Here is a 17,003-nt window from a genome sequence, read left to right on the forward strand (position 1 = left end):
TAGATCAGATTAAATTAGATTAGATCAGATTAAATTAGATTAAGTCAGATTAAATTAGATTAGATCAGATCAGATCAGATTAAATTAGATTAGATATGATCAGTTAGCTGTCAGAGCTCTGTGTTCACTTCTCTAATACAACATTTAAAAAAAACTAAACATTGACACAGAGAAAAATATTATTAATCAAATCAGCAGTGAAGGCGAGAATCAGATGTCATTTGACAATTATAAAACTAATACTGCAGTTAGACAGTGTACTGTACAGGAGGCAACATTTAGTTGTTATAATTTAGGTATAATATAAATATGTTATATAACCAGGTACAAGATAAACTGAGCTTTAGCTTATCAGCAAAACATGTATCAAAAACAGATTTGAGAAGCTGAATTGTACGAGGTGCACCTGAAAGCAGCACTCAGACATCCCTTCTGACCTTGTATTGATTGGTTAAGAGGAATTCCATTAGCAGGAACCATTAGCAGCTTAATGCTCAACTAGCTAATGTTGTTGTTGGTGTTAGCGTTTAGCTTAGCATTAGTGTGTCCCCACAGACCATTAGTGTGTTCAGGATAATGGAGTCTGCACATTAACAAACTGCTGCAGCACAAACACTTCCTGTCAGAGAGGGGCCTCTGTTCTTCATCATTGTCTGATGTGATGTGATGTCAGTGAGGCCACTAAATGATGGTGTTTCAGAAATCCTGCGACCAACTTACCGTGTTAAACGCAGACGAGACAGGAAAGCGGTCCACCCAACGTGTGAAATACTGACGTGCACCTGATTCCTACACGGTGCCGTTTGTCGTTGCCATGTAACGTACAGGGTTCTGTGATTGGTTACAACCTCGCTAAGAAACCGGCGTAGGGAACAGCTGTCTGTGCTGATCTGTGGGCGTCTGACAGCGTCTCAACACAAATATACAAATATGTGGCTACATTAATTACACAACCTGCTAAAACACACAGTAGTATAATGAACAGGAAGGTCCAGGTCCAGACCCAGTTCACTGTGGAGCTGAATCCATCGTGGTGGTTTTTCAGGAGACTGCTGGCTGCTGGCTGCTATCGGCTCGCTGACTCTGAACGAACGACTGCTGCATCGTGTGGTTCCTCACGGTCAGAGCTTTACCCACCAATACGCTGGCATCTTCCACTTCCAGGTAAGACTGCACCTGTTCACACCTGACAGAGGCCACACCCACTCACCTGTGTAAAGACATATACATTCTTTCACCTGTCAGGTGACTGTCTTTCTCCCATCAGAGATGTGTGAGCAGTGAGATCCCCCTGTGGGAGTAACGCAGGTGTACCACCACCTGCAGAGGGTGACTCTCCTCTGTCTCTGCAGTTCTGGCAGTTCGGGGAGTGGGTGGACGTGGTGATCGACGACCGGCTGCCGGTCAAAGACGGAGAGCTGATGTTTGTCCACTCGGCTGAAGGCAGCGAGTTCTGGAGCGCCTTGCTGGAGAAGGCCTACGCCAAGTAAGATCCTCTCAACCAAACACTTACTCTGCCACACAGAACATACGTAGGTGGTCGGAGAATTTCTGACCAATACTTTTTATTAGTTACTGTCAGAATGCAGAGGTTTGAACAGAAAGACATGATGCTGCTGAAATCAAACTGTCCCACAGTGAAGAAACAGAGAGTGAAATATTGACATATTTTTGATCATAGTTCAAATTAAATTTTAATCATTTAGAAGTCTGGATAAAAACAAACATCACAATCAGAAACTAATTGGATTTCTACACAGCAGTGAAATCCAGTTTCCTGCCGTGCTCTCCGACACATTTCTGTATGGTAGCAAGAACCTTCGCTGCTGCTGGTGTCACCTCTGTGTTTCTGTGTTTTGAGGTTGAACGGCTCGTACGAGGCGCTGTCTGGTGGCAGCACCACTGAAGGTTTCGAGGATTTTACAGGTGGTGTTGCAGAGATGTACGAGCTAAAGAAAGCACCCAAAGATCTTTATCGTATCATCAGCAAAGCTCTGGAGAGAGGATCCCTGCTGGGCTGCTCTATCGACGTTAGTCACACATGTTCCATCATTTATCTTCATTTAAGTTCATCACACTTCCTCACAGCGTTGAATAAAATGCAAAAACAAGGCTTTTAATTAGTTTTAGCATCATTTCAATTTGTAGCCATCAAATCCAGACCTTGCACTCGTTTACAGGATCATCTTTTCAAAACCAATCTGCAGCTAACTTGTGGAGCTAGCTTGACTAGCTACAGCTGATCGACTGGCACCAACGAGTTCTGATTAAAACTCTCAAAGTTTATCTGAAACATTTCCAGCTTCTGCAGCTGTAACATTAACTTTCTTCAGCTGGACTCTGGTCATGTTTTCCAAATGTCAACAGTGTGAATGATCATTGATTGTGGAAACTGTCTTTCGCTGAGTCTCTGCTCCGTCCTCAGATCACCAGTGCCTTCGACATGGAGGCCGTGACCTTCAAGAAGCTGGTTAAAGGTCACGCGTACTCAGTGACCGGACTCCGACAGGTCAGCTCTGCCTTCTCCTCTGTGTTAAACTCTTAATCGATCTTTGTGTCGCATTCTGCAGGTTTGTCGTCCTCTCTGCAGGTGGACTACCGTGGTCGGCAGGAGCGTCTGATCCGGATCAGGAACCCCTGGGGACAGGTGGAGTGGACCGGAGCCTGGAGCGACAAGTAAGTGCTTTAAAACTATTTCAGTGGTCTAACAGGTCATCTGTCTTTGTTAAACTTCACATGAAGAAATGTTTGTGTTGTTGTGTCAGCTCCTCAGAGTGGAACTCCCTCGACTCTGCAGAGAAAGACGAGATGCTCTGCAAGATGGAGGACGGGGAGTTCTGGTAGGCCTGGACTGCGAGGATCAACCTGAAACTAATTTAAAGGATGCAGACGTTAAACTGTGTCTGTCGATGTCAGGATGTCTTTCCAGGAGTTTCTGCGTCAGTTCTCCAGGTTGGAGATCTGTAACCTGACTGCCGACGCTCTCAGCCAGGACTCCACCCGTTTCTGGAGCACTGTTGCGTTTGAAGGTGGCTGGAGGAGAGGAAGCACCGCTGGTGGCTGCAGAAACCATCCCAGTAAGGACAGAGGGGCATAAGAGGGTGGATACAGATAAGTAGCCAGGTGTTCCCACTTTAAAGAAACACTGATACAAGCTGCTTAGACGTGATGGAATTCTGATGGAGCTGCAGGTACTTACTGGTTTTAATGGTTTTAATGGGTTTAATGGTTCTGACTCTCTGTAATTTGCCCAGACATTAATAATGAACGCCCTGTAGTGCTTCAGCAGGTTTCAGACCTCACAGCATGTTTGGTTCTTCTCCTCGGTTTACATATCTTCCCCTGAAGTCGCTTTGGATAAAGCGTCTGATGAGTAACTACGTGTGAACGTAGTACAAAGCCTCAGCTCGACGCTCGAGTCGTGTCTCTCCGTGTCCAAAAATGGATGATGTTTTAAATGATTATCAGGATCCAGAATAATCCAAAGAAAAAAACGGAACAAATTCGCATGAGATACAGAGCGAGGTCTAAAACCTGAGGCTCCACTCTTCTCTCGTCTGACCTCCTCCTTTTTCTATCAAGGTAAAAGTTCATGTGCAGCACGAAGCCGCCTCCTCATATTCAATTCAATTCAATTCAATTTTATTTGTAGAGCGCTTTTTACAATTGACATTGTCACAAAGCAGCTTTACACAACCAAAGAACAGTACATGAACAGTGTATGTGTAAGAATCATAATAATGTGATTGTCCCTGATGAGCAAGCCGAGGGCGACAGTGGCAAGGAAAAACTCCCTGAGAGGGCAACAGGAAGAAACCTTGAGAGGAACCAGACTCAACAGGGAACCCATCCTCATATGGGTGATTACATGCTGTGTAGGCAGCAGGCAGTCCAGTGTAACAGTTAATGTCTTTAAGTTAATGTGGAGTCCAGTTAGTTATTGCAGGCAGACTTGTTCCATTCCTTGACTATCGAGCGTTGAGTCGAGACCTCCAAGAAACAGCTTCCGACGTCCGCCGAGGCCGGGACCGACATCATAGTAGCTTGTGTCCAATCCAGTCTCCAAACGCATCCCAAAGGGCAAACGGTGGATCCGAGCGACGAGATCTCCAGCCAGAAGTTGGGCATCAGGACGAGTCAGACAGGACCAGAGGGCAAAGAGTGGAATGACGTGTAGCTCGACAGAGAGACAGGAAGAGGGAAAAGAGAGAGGGAGAAGGAAAGAGAGAGAAGAGGAGAGATTGCAGTTAGTTGTATTCACAGTCAGATAAAGTTTTAGGGGAATGTATATTTAGTGTAGTGCAGCAGGGACTCCGGCAGGACTAATTATGACAGCCTAACTAAAAGGGTGGGTTCAGAAGAAAACACAGACATGAGGGCGCACTGGGATGTAGAGCAACCGAACACTTCACCATCAACAAACCCGAGTGCTCAGTGAGAGTTGGGAAGACAGCATCTAAACATACCAGTTCACCATAATGCTCTACGTCCATGAGTCCTTCCCAGATCTATTTACTCAAATGCTTGACTAAATAGGTAGGTTTTCAGCCTAGACTTAAACACTGAGACTGTGTCTGAGTCCCGAACGCTATTTGGAAGGCTATTCCATAACTTTGGGGCTTTGTAAGAAAAAGCTCTGCCCCCAGCTGTAGTTTTTAGGATACGAGGTACTGACAGGCAGCCAGCATCCTTTGAGCGAAGTAGGCGTGGTGGATCATAAGACACTAGCAGTTCACTTAGATAATGCGGCGCAAGACCATTTAATGCTTTAAATGTCAAAAGTAGTATTTTAAAATCAATGCGAAATTTCACGGGGAGCCAATGAAGTGTAGATAAGATAGGGGTGATGTGCTCATATCTTCTGGTTCGAGTGAGGACTCTCGCTGCTGCATTCTGAACTAACTGAAGCTTGTTTATGCACCTGGTTGAACAGCCAGACAGTAAGGCATTACAGTAGTCCAACCTAGAGGTGATGAAAGCATGGACTAATTTTTCTGCATCATTTAGTGACAAAATATTCCTTATTTTGGCAATATTTCTGAGGTGAAAGAAAGCTGTCCTGGTGACATTATCTACATGAGCTTCAAATGAAAGACTGGAATCTAGAATCACACCAAGGTCTTTGACTGTTGCACTAGATGTAACGGAAAGGCCATCTAGAGTTACGGTGTGGTCTAACATCTTGCTTCTAGCTGCAGATGATCCTATAACTAGTACTTCTGTCTTATCAGGATTTAGCAGAAGGAAGTTAATTAGCATCCAGTCTCGTATATCCTTTACACATTGCTCAACTTTATTAAGCAGTTTGATCTCATCTGGTTTTGATGAAACATATAACTGTGTGTCGTCAGCATAACAATGAAAGTTAATACCATGTTTACGGATAATGTTGCCCAGAGGAAGCATGTAGAGGGAAAAAAGCAGGGGGCCTAAAACTGAACCCTGTGGAACACCAAACTCCACTGGAGAGCATGTGGAGTAATCGCCATTTAGATCTACATACTGATAACGATCGGTCAAATAGGACCTAAGCCAGGAGAGGGCCGTTCCCCTAATTCCAACAACATTTTCTAGTCTGTGAAGGAGAATACTATGGTCAATGGTGTCGAAAGCTGCACTGAGATCGAGTAGCACAAGCATAGAGACACTACCCTGATCAGCGGCCAATAGGAGGTCATTTACTACTTTAACAAGTGCCGTCTCTGTGCTGTGATGAGGCCTAAATCCTGACTGATAGAGTTCATGTATGTTATTTCTATGAAGATACGAGGATAGCTGCCCAGCTACTATCTTTTTGAGAATCTTAGAGATAAAGGGGAGGTTTGATATCGGCCTGTAATTTGACAGCTGACAGGGGTCGAGATCAGGTTTCTTGATTAGCGGTTTAATAACTGCTAATTTAAAACACTTTGGGACATACCCACAGCTGAGTGAGGAATTTATGATTGTCAGCAGGGGTTCTATTATTTCTGGCACTATCTGTTTTAGAAAGTGTGTCGGTATAGGGTCTAATGTGCAGGTTGAAGATATCAACTTTAAATCAGAGTAGTGCTCATCAGTAATCACCAATCGACTGCGTTTAGGCTCCTACAGTAAATGTGGATGTAAAAGAGGCCTGATGAAGACCACATGGATCTGAATCTGTGGAGGACAATCTCTACTGGTTTGTCTGCTGCTTTAGTCCTGAACCTGAACCCAGGTGGACTACATGTCCCATGTTGCTGCCTCTCTGCAGACACGTTCTGGATCAACCCTCAGTATAAGATCTGTCTGCTGGAGGAGGACGACGACCCCGATGACGGCGAGACAGCCTGCAGCTTCCTGGTGGCTCTCATGCAAAAAGACCGCCGCCGCTTCCGCCGCCAGGGACAGGACATGCACACCATCGGCTTCGCCATCTATGAGGTCAGAGGTCATGTCCTGTCGGTCTTTATACTGCAGACACAGTAACTCTAACCCTCTAACCGTGCTGTAACCACCCTTAGCTCCACCTTTGTTTGCTTCTCCTGCACAGATCCCTGAGGAGGTGAGTCACAGGTCATAGGTCAAACTCTCAAAGCCGCCTGGTCATCAGGTAATAAAGCCCACTCTGTCCATCAGTACCGAGGCTGTGCCAGCGTCCACATGAAGAAGGATTTCTTCCTGCGCCACTCTTCCTGCGCTCGCTCCGAGACCTTCATCAACCTGCGGGAGGTGAGCGCCAGGCTGCGCCTCCCCCCGGGCGAGTACCTGATCGTCCCTTCGACCTTTGAACCCTCGAAGGAGGCCGACTTCGTCCTGCGGGTGTTCACGGAGAAGCAGTCTGAGAGCCAGTGAGTGTGTTGGATTGAATTAAGACGAATCTGTCTTAACGCGTCTCGTTCTGAAGTAACGTGTTTGAAACTCTGCAGGGAGCTGGGCGACGACGTGGTGGGCGACTTCGAAGACGAGGTAAAGACCATATTTAGAACGGGATCCCGTCTGATCGCCGTCTGTTCACTCATTGGTTCACTTTTCACTTTCTTTAACAACACGTGGACGACCAGACTTTCTGTTTGTGACCTTTGACCTCGGATGTTTCCTGATCTTCTTCTTCTTCTTCTGTGCAGCAGGAAATCTCAGAGAGCGACATCGACGACTCCTTCAGGTCCATGTTCGCTCAGCTGTCCGGAGACGTGGGTTCAGCACGAAGATGACGGAACACACACAGACTAACAACACACACACACACACACACAATAACAACACACACACACTGACAACACACAAACGTTACTATGTTTCTTCATTTTAATATTCTGTCTCGTCAGGACATGGAGATCTCGGTCCAAGAGCTCAGGACCATCCTGAACCGAGTCGTGTCCAAACGTGAGTTCTGCTCGTTGTCCGTACTTGTACCGGAATGCGGTCAGCTGGTTCAGGTTTCTGTGGTTTTGTTTTCTTACTCAAACTTCAATTCAATGCAATTTTATTTGTAGAGCGCTTTTTACAATTGACATTGTCACAAAGCAGCTTTACACAACCAAAGAACAGTACATGAACAGTGAATGTGTATGAATCATAATAATCAGATTGTCCCTGATGAGCAAGCCGAGGGCGACGGTGGCAAGAAAAACTCCCTGAGAAGGCAACAGGAAGAAACCTTGAGAAGAACCAGACTCAACAGGGAACCCATCCTCATATGGGTGATTACATGCTGTGTAGGCAGCAGGCAGTCCAATATAACAGTTAATGTCTTTAAGGTAATGTGGAGTCCAGTTAGTTAATTGCAGGCAGACTTGTTCCATTCCTTGACTATCGAGCGTTGAGTCGAAACAGCTGCCGACCACCGCCGAGGCCAAGACCGACTTCATAGTAGCGTGTGACCAACTCCAGCCTCCAAACGCATCCCATAGGGCAGACGGTGGATCCAGGTGACGAGATCTCCAGCCAAAAGTTGGGCATCAGGACGAGAGACAGGAAGAGGGAAAAGAGAGAGGGAGAGAAAGAGAAGAAGAGAGACGGCAGTTAGTTGTGATCACAGTCAGATAAGTTGGAGGTGCATGTATATTTAGTGTAGTGCAGCAGGGACTCCGGCAGGACTAATTATGACAGCCTAACTAAAAGGGTGGGCCAGAAGGAAACACAGACATGAGGACTCCCTGGGATGTAGAGCAACCGAACACTTCACCGTCAACAAACCTGAGTGATCAGTGAGAGTTGGGAAGACAGCATCTAAACATACCAGTTCACCATAATGCTCTACGTCCATGAGTCCTTCCCAAATCTATTTACAAAAATGCTTGACTAAATAAATAGGTTTTCAGCCTAGACTTAAACACTGAGACTGTGTCTGAGTCCCGAACGCTATTTGGAAGGCTATTCCATAACTTTGGGGCTTTGTAAGAAAAAGCTCTGCCCCCAGCTGTAGTTTTTATGATATGAGGAACTGACAAGCAGCCAGCATCCTTTGATCGAAGTAGGCGTGGTGGATCATAAGACACTAGCAGTTCACTTAGATACTGCGGCGCAAGACCTTTTAATGCTTTAAATGTCAAAAGTAGTATTTTAAAATCGATGCGAAATTTCACGGTGAGCCAATGAAGTGTAGATAAGATAGGCGTGATGTGCTCATATCTTCTGGTTCTAGTGAGGACTCTCGCTGCTGCATTCTGAACTAACTGAAGCTTGTTTATGCACCTGGTTGAACAGCCAGACAGTAAGGCATTACAGTAGTCCAACCTAGAGGTGATGAAAGCATGGACTAATATTTCTGCATCATTTAGTGACAAAATATTCCTTATCTTGGCAATATTTCTGAGGTGAAAGAAAGCTGTCCTGGTGACATTATCTACATGAGCTTCAAATGAAAGACTGGAATCTAGAATCACACCAAGGTCTTTCACTGTTGCACTAGATGTAACAGAAAGGCCATCTAGAGTTACGGTGTGGTCTAACATCTTGCTTCTAGCTGCAGATGATCCTATAACTAGTACTTCTGTCTTATCAGGATTTAGCAGAAGGAAGTTAATTAACATCCAGTCTCGTATATCCTTTACACATTGCTCAACTTTATTAAGCTGTTTGATCTCATCTGGTTTTGATGAAACATATAACTGTGTGTCGTCAGCATAACAATGAAAGTTAATACCATGCTTACTGATAATGTTGCCCAGAGGAAGCATGTAGAGGGGAAAAAAGCTGTGGGCCTAAAACTGAGCCCTGTGGAACACCAAACTCCACTGGAGAGCATGTGGTGTAGTCGCCATTTAGATCTACATACTGATAACGATCAGTCAAATAGGACCTAAGCCAGGAGAGGGCCGTTCCCTTAATTCCAACAACATTTTCTAATCTGTGAAGGAGAATACTATGGTGTCAAAAGCTGCACTAAGGTCGAGTAGCACAAGCATAGAGACACTACCCTGATCAGAGGCCAATAGGAGGTCATTTACTACTTTAACAAGTGCCGTCTCTGTGCTGTGATGAGGCCTAAATCCTGACTGATAGAGTTTGTGTATGTTATTTCTATGAAGATACGAGGATAGCTGCCCAGCTACTATCTTTTCGAGAATCTTAGAGATAAAGGGGAGGTTTGATATCGGCCTGTAATTAGACAGCTGACAGGGGTCGAGATCAGGTTTCTTGATTAGCGGTTTAATAACTGCTAATTTAAAACACTTTGGGACATACCCACAGCTGAGTGAGGAATTTATGATTGTCAGCAGGGGTTCTATTATTTCTGGCACTATCTGTTTTAGAAAGTGTGTCGGTATAGGGTCTAATGTACAGGTTGAAGATTTTGCAGAAGAGATGAGTGAAATTAGTTAATTCTCTTCAAGAGGAGTAAAGTAATCTAGGTACTGATCTGCTGAGGTTAGCTCGTCACCTGTGTCAACTAAATTGTCTGGTTTTTAAGCTTGAATTTTCTGCCTTATATTTACAATTTTGTTATTGAAAAAGTTCATGAAGTCCTCACTACTGCACAACGTTGTTGTGGAGATATCTGCAGTGGTCTTCTTTCTAGTTAATTTGGCTACTGTATTAAATAAAAATCTAGGGTTATTTTTGTTGTTTTCTATAAGAGTGGAGAGATACGTTGATCTAGCTGCACTAAGAGCTTTTTATAGTTCAGGATGCTCTCCATCCATGCTATCTGGAATACTAACAGTTTAGTTTGGCGCCATTTACGTTCTAACTTTCGAGTAGTCTGTTTTAAGGCGCGCGTGTCATCGTTATACCAAGGAGCAAGTTTCTTATCTCTGATGACTTTTCTTTTAACTGGAACTACATTATCTAAGGTATAACGTAATGACGACTCGAGATATTCAGTCTCCTGGTCTAGTTCTGTAGGGTCAGACGGTGATCCAATCAAAGTTGATAACTCTGGAAGATTACTGATAAAGCTCTGTGCGGTAGTTGATGTAAATGTACGTTTAATGCGATAGCGCGGCGCTGAGTATACATTATTAATATGACACACTGTAGTTGAAACAAGATAGTGGTCTGAGATAACTTCAGACAGTGGGAGCGTAAGTAAATTTCTTATACTTAAACCGAAGGATATTATTAAATCTAAGGTGTGACCCGCTTTATGAGTGGGTCCTACTACACACTGATCTACTCCTAGCGAGTCCAATATGGACATAAATGCTGTTCTCAGAGGGTCTTCTGGATTCTCAAAGTGAATATTAAAATCTCCAGCAATTAACGCTTTGTCTACAGAAACAACTAGGTTAGAAAGGAAATCTGCAAATTCACAAAGAAATTCAGAGTACGGCCCTGGGGGTCTGTAAATGATAATTAGCGGTATCGGCTGAGCAGACTTTATATCTGTATCTACACTTGTTATGTTACTATAAAGACATGCAAAAGCTTTAAATTTGTGTACATGTTTTTGTACGATAGTCAGTTTATCATTGTAAATAACTGCGACACCTCCTCCTCTACCAGTCAGACAGTCAAACTTGATGAGAATCAGGACCAGGATTTGGAACCTGTCTACACAGAACCTTCAGGTTTGTGACACCAACAGCAAAGGACGTGGTGTGGTTTAAGTCGTATCCTTCCTCACGTAGCTGGGGCCCAGTGAAGCACTGAGTGCACTCACTGTTGTTTGTAGACGGAACCAGATCCACTGTTCTGACAGTTTGGTTCTTCTTCTTCTTCTGTGGCTGTTTACAGACCGAGATCTACAGACTGACGGTTTCAGTATGGAGTCCTGCAGGGCCATGATCAGCCTGATGGATGTATCCTTAATCTGCTGCTGTCTGCTGGTTCGGTAGGGTCAGAGGTTGGTTTTTGCCAGAGTCCAACAGAAAGGTTTCCTGCAGGGTGAAATGGAAACAAGTCACTGCTGGAACAGAAGCCGGGACTAATGATGGGTGAACTAAAACATTAAAAAGGAACTAACATTATATTTTTAGTAGATGATTTTATTCTAGTTTCACTCGTTCAAACAAAGACGTCGGGACCTTGACTTGAGCCCAGAAAGACGGCAGCGCTAGGCTCGGCCTGGTGGAGTTTCAGATTATCTGGAACAAGATCAGGAAGTGGCTGGTGAGTCCTAAAGACATTGAGCTGCTTAGAGCAACAGCAGATGAGGCTCATGGGTATTGTAGTTTTTAGAGGTGAGACGCCTCTTGTCTGCTTTACCTCTGCAGGGAATCTTCCGAGAGTTCGACCTGGACAAATCGGGCTGTATGAACTCCTACGAGATGCGTCTGGCCTTGGAAAATGGCGGTAAATCCCGTTAACGCTAAACGTCACAGCATCTCTTGACCCCTGCTGTGTTCGATGCCGCTAACCTGTGATCTGTCCTCAGGGTTCAAACTCAACAACAAGCTGTACCAGATGCTGATCGCTCGATACGCCGACAACGAGATCATCGACTTCGACAACTTCACCTGCTGCCTGGTCAAACTGGAGTCCATGTTCAGTATGTACAGTTCTTGCTGTGCTGCTAAAACCAGGTTCAGGATGTGTTGAAGTCGACATCACGTGTTCTGTGGTGTTTCTGGTTTTCCTCAGGGGCCTTCCAGGCGCTGGACAAAGACGCAACAGGAACAGTAGAGTTGAACATCTGCGAGGTATCAGTCCTAACAGTCTGATGAGCAGCCAGCTGCTGACTGCTGGACCTGCTGCCTTACTGGTGTTTAACTGAGGAAAAAGCTGGGACTCTGTAAAACCTGATCCTTGTCTCTGTGTCTCCTCAGTGGCTGTGTATGAGCATGTGTGGATGAAGAAACTCCCAGTGCCTCCAACAGGATAAACGACAACCGACCTGAGTGCTAACACGTCCCACTGTAGTACTACTTTAGTACTACTGCAGTACTCCTGCAGCACTGCTCTGTACTGACAGCATCAGTCTCCTGTGTGGAGGATCAGAACTGAAACACGAGAACCAGTAAAACCAGTAACGCCCAGTTACTGGGTACTGTTATATACTGCAGAGACACGTAACGCATGTGAACATAAACTACATATACATACATGTCTACGGACACATTTAGCCACGTACGATGAATTACGAATAAACTGAAGCTTGAGCTGAGATAAACTTCGATGTAAAGGCAAAAATCCTTTAAGCGCAAACGTTTCTGATAAACTGCTGCTCTGTCACTTCACAAGTCACAGCTTTAGTTTCTTGTTTGTTAAAATCAACGTTCACATGTAAAAATATTTGTTAAAATCTAAAAAATCGGTTTTGCAGTTTTAAAACGTATTTCATTTAAAATATTATTTTTTCCAGAAATGAGGTCAAACTGGAACCAGTTTCTTTTTACTCTTATGCTTTAAAAGATGTTCACACCACTTTCATCAGTATTACACTGAATTCTGCTGCCAGAAACAGGAAGTTTATTATTAACTATATTATTATTTGGCGATCAAACCTCTTGAGGCTTCGGTCAAAATCACAGTATCTGTTTTAATCTTTTCATATTTACGTTAATTTATTATTAATCTGATTTAAATCACCTTCAGGTTAACCAGGAGCACTTTTCTTTTGTGTGTGACAGTTCACTGCAGTGGATTTACTACAGTGCAGGTGGCGCTATAAGCCAAACACTGTGTTCATGTGACGAGGCGTTCAGGTTCAGCTCGGTCATACAATCACTGATTGATGGCTTCGTAATATTAAACAGAGAAACACAAACTGAGTCTGTGTATGATTTAAACTAACTACACCTGCATCATGTGGCTCACACACCTGTAGAAGTCATCTGGTGTCCCTCTTTATTTCATGTTTTTCCAAGGGTTTATTCAGAAATGAGGTTTGACCATGACAAAGACAAACTAGTTTTCTACCAGGAAAAGAAAAACATGGAGAGAATGTGAAATAGTTGATTTATTTGAATTAATATGTTTCTGCATTGAACTTACATTTTTATTTCCTTTCACACTTAAATAAACTTCCATAGAGAGGACTGTGAAGGTCTGATCGTGTCACGGAACAAACTAGAGCAGTTTAAATGAATTTTATTATTTCTGACCGATCAGAGTCCAAACTAAACTTTTCTGATGAATTTCTGGTTCGGACACTTCAGACAATCAGTCTCTCGGTTTTTCTTTCCACACATTTCATCAAGACGAACTCGAAGTGAAATATTCTGGCTCATTCCTCCAGTCTTACACCAGCTGCCAGACTCCCTTTAGAAATCCGTTGATTTTAACGCTGTCGTTTCTCTGACAGTCTGTATTCTCAGTCCCGGTTCTGGCTCTCATTTCCGTCCCGTGTTTCCAGTGGACCGAGCAGTACGGCCTGGGCCTCGAGCAGTGTGGTGTCGGTGTTGGCTCCCAAGAACCGGGCGGTGAGCTCCTGATCCTGCAGCCGCAGACGGACCCTGCTGCCCCGCTGCAGCTTCTCTCCGTCCGCCGGTCGCCGGCACACACAGTGGAACTTTCCGCCGAAGTCGATGTACAGGTCGTCCTCGACCACGTGGAAGATCTTCCCGACCACCACCCTGTCCTTGGCCGGTCCCATCTGGATTAACGGGGAGCGTCGCAGCAGCGAGGCGAAGGTCTCCTTCTGACCGGGGGAAGGACCCCTCAGTCTGGCCGCGGTGCCCTCCGCCTCACGCTGGAGCTCCGACTGCAGCTCGAAGGCAGCAGCGAAGCCGGATCTGGGTCTGTCCCCGGCCGGCTGATCGCTGCCGGAACCCCGGCTGGTGTCTGAGCTGAAGAAGCTTCTAATAGACCGACAGGAGCTGAACCGGACCCCGCACCTGGAGCTGGAAACCACCTTCCACAAAGCCGCCATGTTGACCTCGTCACCGAGAGGAGACTTCCGGTCACAGCGCCGCCTGGCGGCTCCCGGTGCAGCGGGGTTCCTTTATTTCTAACCAGATAGAACTGGACCTAACAAAAAAATAATAATAAAACAGATAAAAAGTCCACTTTGCTAATGTAGGCGGCGCTGTGACGCTTTATTTAAGCAGTGATCGACCTACTGACTGTTTCTGATCTGTGTTCGTGGACATTTGTTGTTTCCCTCGGATGAAAACGATCGTTGGCTGGAAACTAAACAACAGACTCTAAATGAAAACTCTTTAAAACTCTAAATTAAAACTCGTTAAAACTCGTTAAAACTCTTTAAAGCTCCAGATTAAAACTCATTCTTCTTCTTCTTTCGGCTTTTCCCATCACGGGTCGCCACAGCGAATCATCCTTTTCCACCTCACTCTATCATGAGCATCTTCTACCCTAACACTAGCCAACCTCATGTCCTCTGTTAACACATCCATATATCTCCTCCTTGGCCGTCCTCTTGTCCTCCTGCCTGGCAGCTCCATCTCCAACATCCTTCTACCAATATACTCACTATCCCTCCTCTGAACATGTCCGAACCATCTCAGTCTGGCCTCTCTGACTTTGTCACTAACACAGGCAACGTGAGCCGTCCCTCTGATGTACTCGTTCCTTATTCTGTCTAACCTGGTCACTCCTAAGGAGAACCTCAACATCTTCATCTCTGCTACCTCCATCTCAGCCTCTTGTCTCTGTCTCACTGCTACCGTCTCTAACCCATAGAGCAGAGCTGGTCTCACCACTGTCTTGTACACCTTTCCTTTGAGTCTTGCTGACACTCTTCTGTCACACAACACTCCTGACACTTTCCTCCACCCGCTCCAACCTGCCTGCACTCTCCTCTTCACCTCTTTTCCACACTCTCCATCACACTGAACTGTTGACCCCAAGTACTTAAACTCCTGTACCTTCTTCACCTCAGCCCCCTGTAACCTAACACTTCTACCTTGATCCCTCTCGTTCAGACACATGTATTCTGTCTTACTACGACTGACCTTCATGCCTCTTCTTTCCAGAGCAAACCTCCACCTCTCCAGCTGTTCCTCCACCTGCTCTCTACTCTCACTGCAAATCACAATGTCATCCGCAAACATCATTGTCCAGGGTGATTCCTGTCTGACCTCATCTGTCAGCCTGTCCATCAACATAGCAAACAAGAAGGGACTCAAAGCTGATCCTTGGTGTAGTCCCACCTCCACCTTGAACTCCTCTGTCTGACCTACAGCACATCTCACCACCGTCATACTTCTCTCATACATGTCCTGAACTACTCTGACGTACTTCTCTGCCACTCCCGACGACCTCATACAGTACCACAGCTCCTCCCTCGGCACCCTGTCATACGCCTTCTCTAAATCTACAAAGACACAATGCAGCTCCTTCTGTCCATCTCTGTACTTTTCCATCAACATTCTCAAAGCAAAAACAGCATCAGTGGTGCTCTTATGGGGCATGAAACCATACTGCTGCTCACAAATCTCCACCTTCTTCCTAAGCCTGGCTTCCACTACTCTTTCCCACAGCTTCATTGTGTGGCTCATCAACTTTATTCCTCTATAGTTGCTGCAGTTCTGCGTGTCACCCTTGTTCTTAAAGATCGGAACCAGAACACTTCTCCTCCATTCCTCAGGCATCTTCTCACTCTCTAGAATCCTATTGAACAAACTGGTTAGAAACTCCACTGCTGTCTCTCCTAAGCACTTCCACACCTCCACAGGTACGTCATCAGGATCAACAGCCTTTCCACTCTTCATCCTTTTCAGAGTCTTCCTCACCTCATCCTTTCCAATCTCTGCTATTTCCTGCTCCACAACATCCACATCTTCCTCCCTTCTTTCCCTGTCATTTTCCTCATTCATCAGCTCCTCAAAATACTCCTTCCATCTTTTCTGCACACTCTCCTGGGTTGTTAGCACCTTTCCATCTCTGTCCTTAATCACCCTTATCTGTTGCACATCCTTCCCATCTCTATCTCTCTGTCTGGCTAACCTGTACAAGTCCTTCTCTCCTTCCTTTGTGTCTAACCTGTCATACAGCTCATCGTAAGCTTTCTGTTTGGCCTTTGCCACCTCCCTCTTCACTCTACGCTGCGCTTCCTTGTACTCCTGTCTACTTTCCTAAGTCCTTTCTACATCCCACTTCCTTTTGGCTAACCCCTTCCTCTGGACACATTCCTGTACTTCCTCATTCCACCACCAAGTGTCTTTACCTTCTTTCCTCTTTCCAGATGACACACCTAGCACCTTCCTACCTGTTTCCCTGATAACCTCTGCTGTAGTTTCCCTGTCATCTGGAAGCTCATCCTGACCACCCAGAACCTGTCTCAACTTCTGTCTGAATTCCTCACAAGTTTCTTCATTCTTTAACTTCCACCACTTGGTCTTCTTTTCTGTCTTCCCTCTCTTCTTCTTCCTGACCTCCAGGTCACACCACCATGCAGTGCTGTCTGGCTACACTCTCTCCTACCACCACTTTGCAGTCACTAACCTCTCTCAAATGACCTCGTCTACATAGGATGTAGTCCACCTGTGTACTCCTACCTCCACTTCTGTATGTCACTCTATGTTCCTCTCGCTTCTGGAAGTAAGTGTTGACTACAGCCATTTCCATCCTCTTAGCAAAGTCCACCACCATCTGTCCTTCCAGATTCCTTTCCTTCACACCAAACCTGCCCATCACCTCCTCATCACCTCTGTTCCCCTCACCAACATGCCCATTGAAGTCTGCTCCAACAACTA

The 17,003-nt window shown here is 45.2% G+C and overlaps 2 protein-coding genes across 6 annotated transcripts in view; one reads left to right on the forward strand and one right to left on the reverse strand.

Moving 5' to 3' along the window:
* Positions 1–13,247, forward strand: part of LOC113161614 (calpain-1 catalytic subunit-like) — a 35,206-nt gene extending 21,959 nt beyond the window's left edge. For 3 of the 5 annotated variants that reach the window (XM_026359348.1, XM_026359347.1, XM_026359345.1), the window contains 19 exons: positions 1,046–1,164; positions 1,353–1,486; positions 1,862–2,030; positions 2,426–2,509; positions 2,591–2,676; positions 2,766–2,840; positions 2,917–3,077; positions 6,236–6,405; positions 6,515–6,526; positions 6,601–6,812; positions 6,891–6,930; positions 7,089–7,154; positions 7,290–7,347; positions 11,143–11,207; positions 11,449–11,517; positions 11,622–11,700; positions 11,783–11,896; positions 11,989–12,047; positions 12,174–13,247. In XM_026359348.1, the coding sequence (XP_026215133.1) occupies positions 1,046–1,164; positions 1,353–1,486; positions 1,862–2,030; positions 2,426–2,509; positions 2,591–2,676; positions 2,766–2,840; positions 2,917–3,077; positions 6,236–6,405; positions 6,515–6,526; positions 6,601–6,812; positions 6,891–6,930; positions 7,089–7,154; positions 7,290–7,347; positions 11,143–11,207; positions 11,449–11,517; positions 11,622–11,700; positions 11,783–11,896; positions 11,989–12,047; positions 12,174–12,200 (1,799 nt within the window). In that variant the 3' untranslated portion in view covers positions 12,201–13,247. Of the gene's footprint in view, positions 1–1,045; positions 1,165–1,352; positions 1,487–1,861; positions 2,031–2,425; positions 2,510–2,590; positions 2,677–2,765; positions 2,841–2,916; positions 3,078–6,235; positions 6,406–6,514; positions 6,527–6,600; positions 6,813–6,890; positions 6,931–7,088; positions 7,155–7,289; positions 7,348–10,911; positions 10,977–11,142; positions 11,208–11,448; positions 11,519–11,621; positions 11,701–11,782; positions 11,897–11,988; positions 12,048–12,173 lie in introns of those variants that run through there. The other 2 variants (XM_026359349.1, XM_026359351.1) reach the window with 2 other exon arrangements.
* Positions 13,248–13,289: 42 nt separating this feature from the next.
* Positions 13,290–14,254, reverse strand: mrps28 (mitochondrial ribosomal protein S28). Its single transcript, XM_026359381.1, has one exon. It carries the CDS (start codon positions 14,216–14,218, stop codon positions 13,661–13,663), a length of 558 nt encoding a protein of 185 aa, XP_026215166.1. The 5' UTR covers positions 14,219–14,254; the 3' UTR covers positions 13,290–13,660.
* Positions 14,255–17,003: the final 2,749 nt, after the last annotated feature.

Source organism: Anabas testudineus, chromosome 1, assembly GCF_900324465.2.
Source record: "Anabas testudineus chromosome 1, fAnaTes1.2, whole genome shotgun sequence".
Classification (NCBI taxonomy): Eukaryota; Metazoa; Chordata; class Actinopteri; order Anabantiformes; family Anabantidae; genus Anabas; species Anabas testudineus.

Bases quoted from the DNA above. Each gene is read 5' to 3' on its own strand.
- mrps28 (XM_026359381.1), bottom strand. From the start codon at position 14,218: ATGGCGGCTTTGTGGAAGGTGGTTTCCAGCTCCAGGTGCGGGGTCCGG.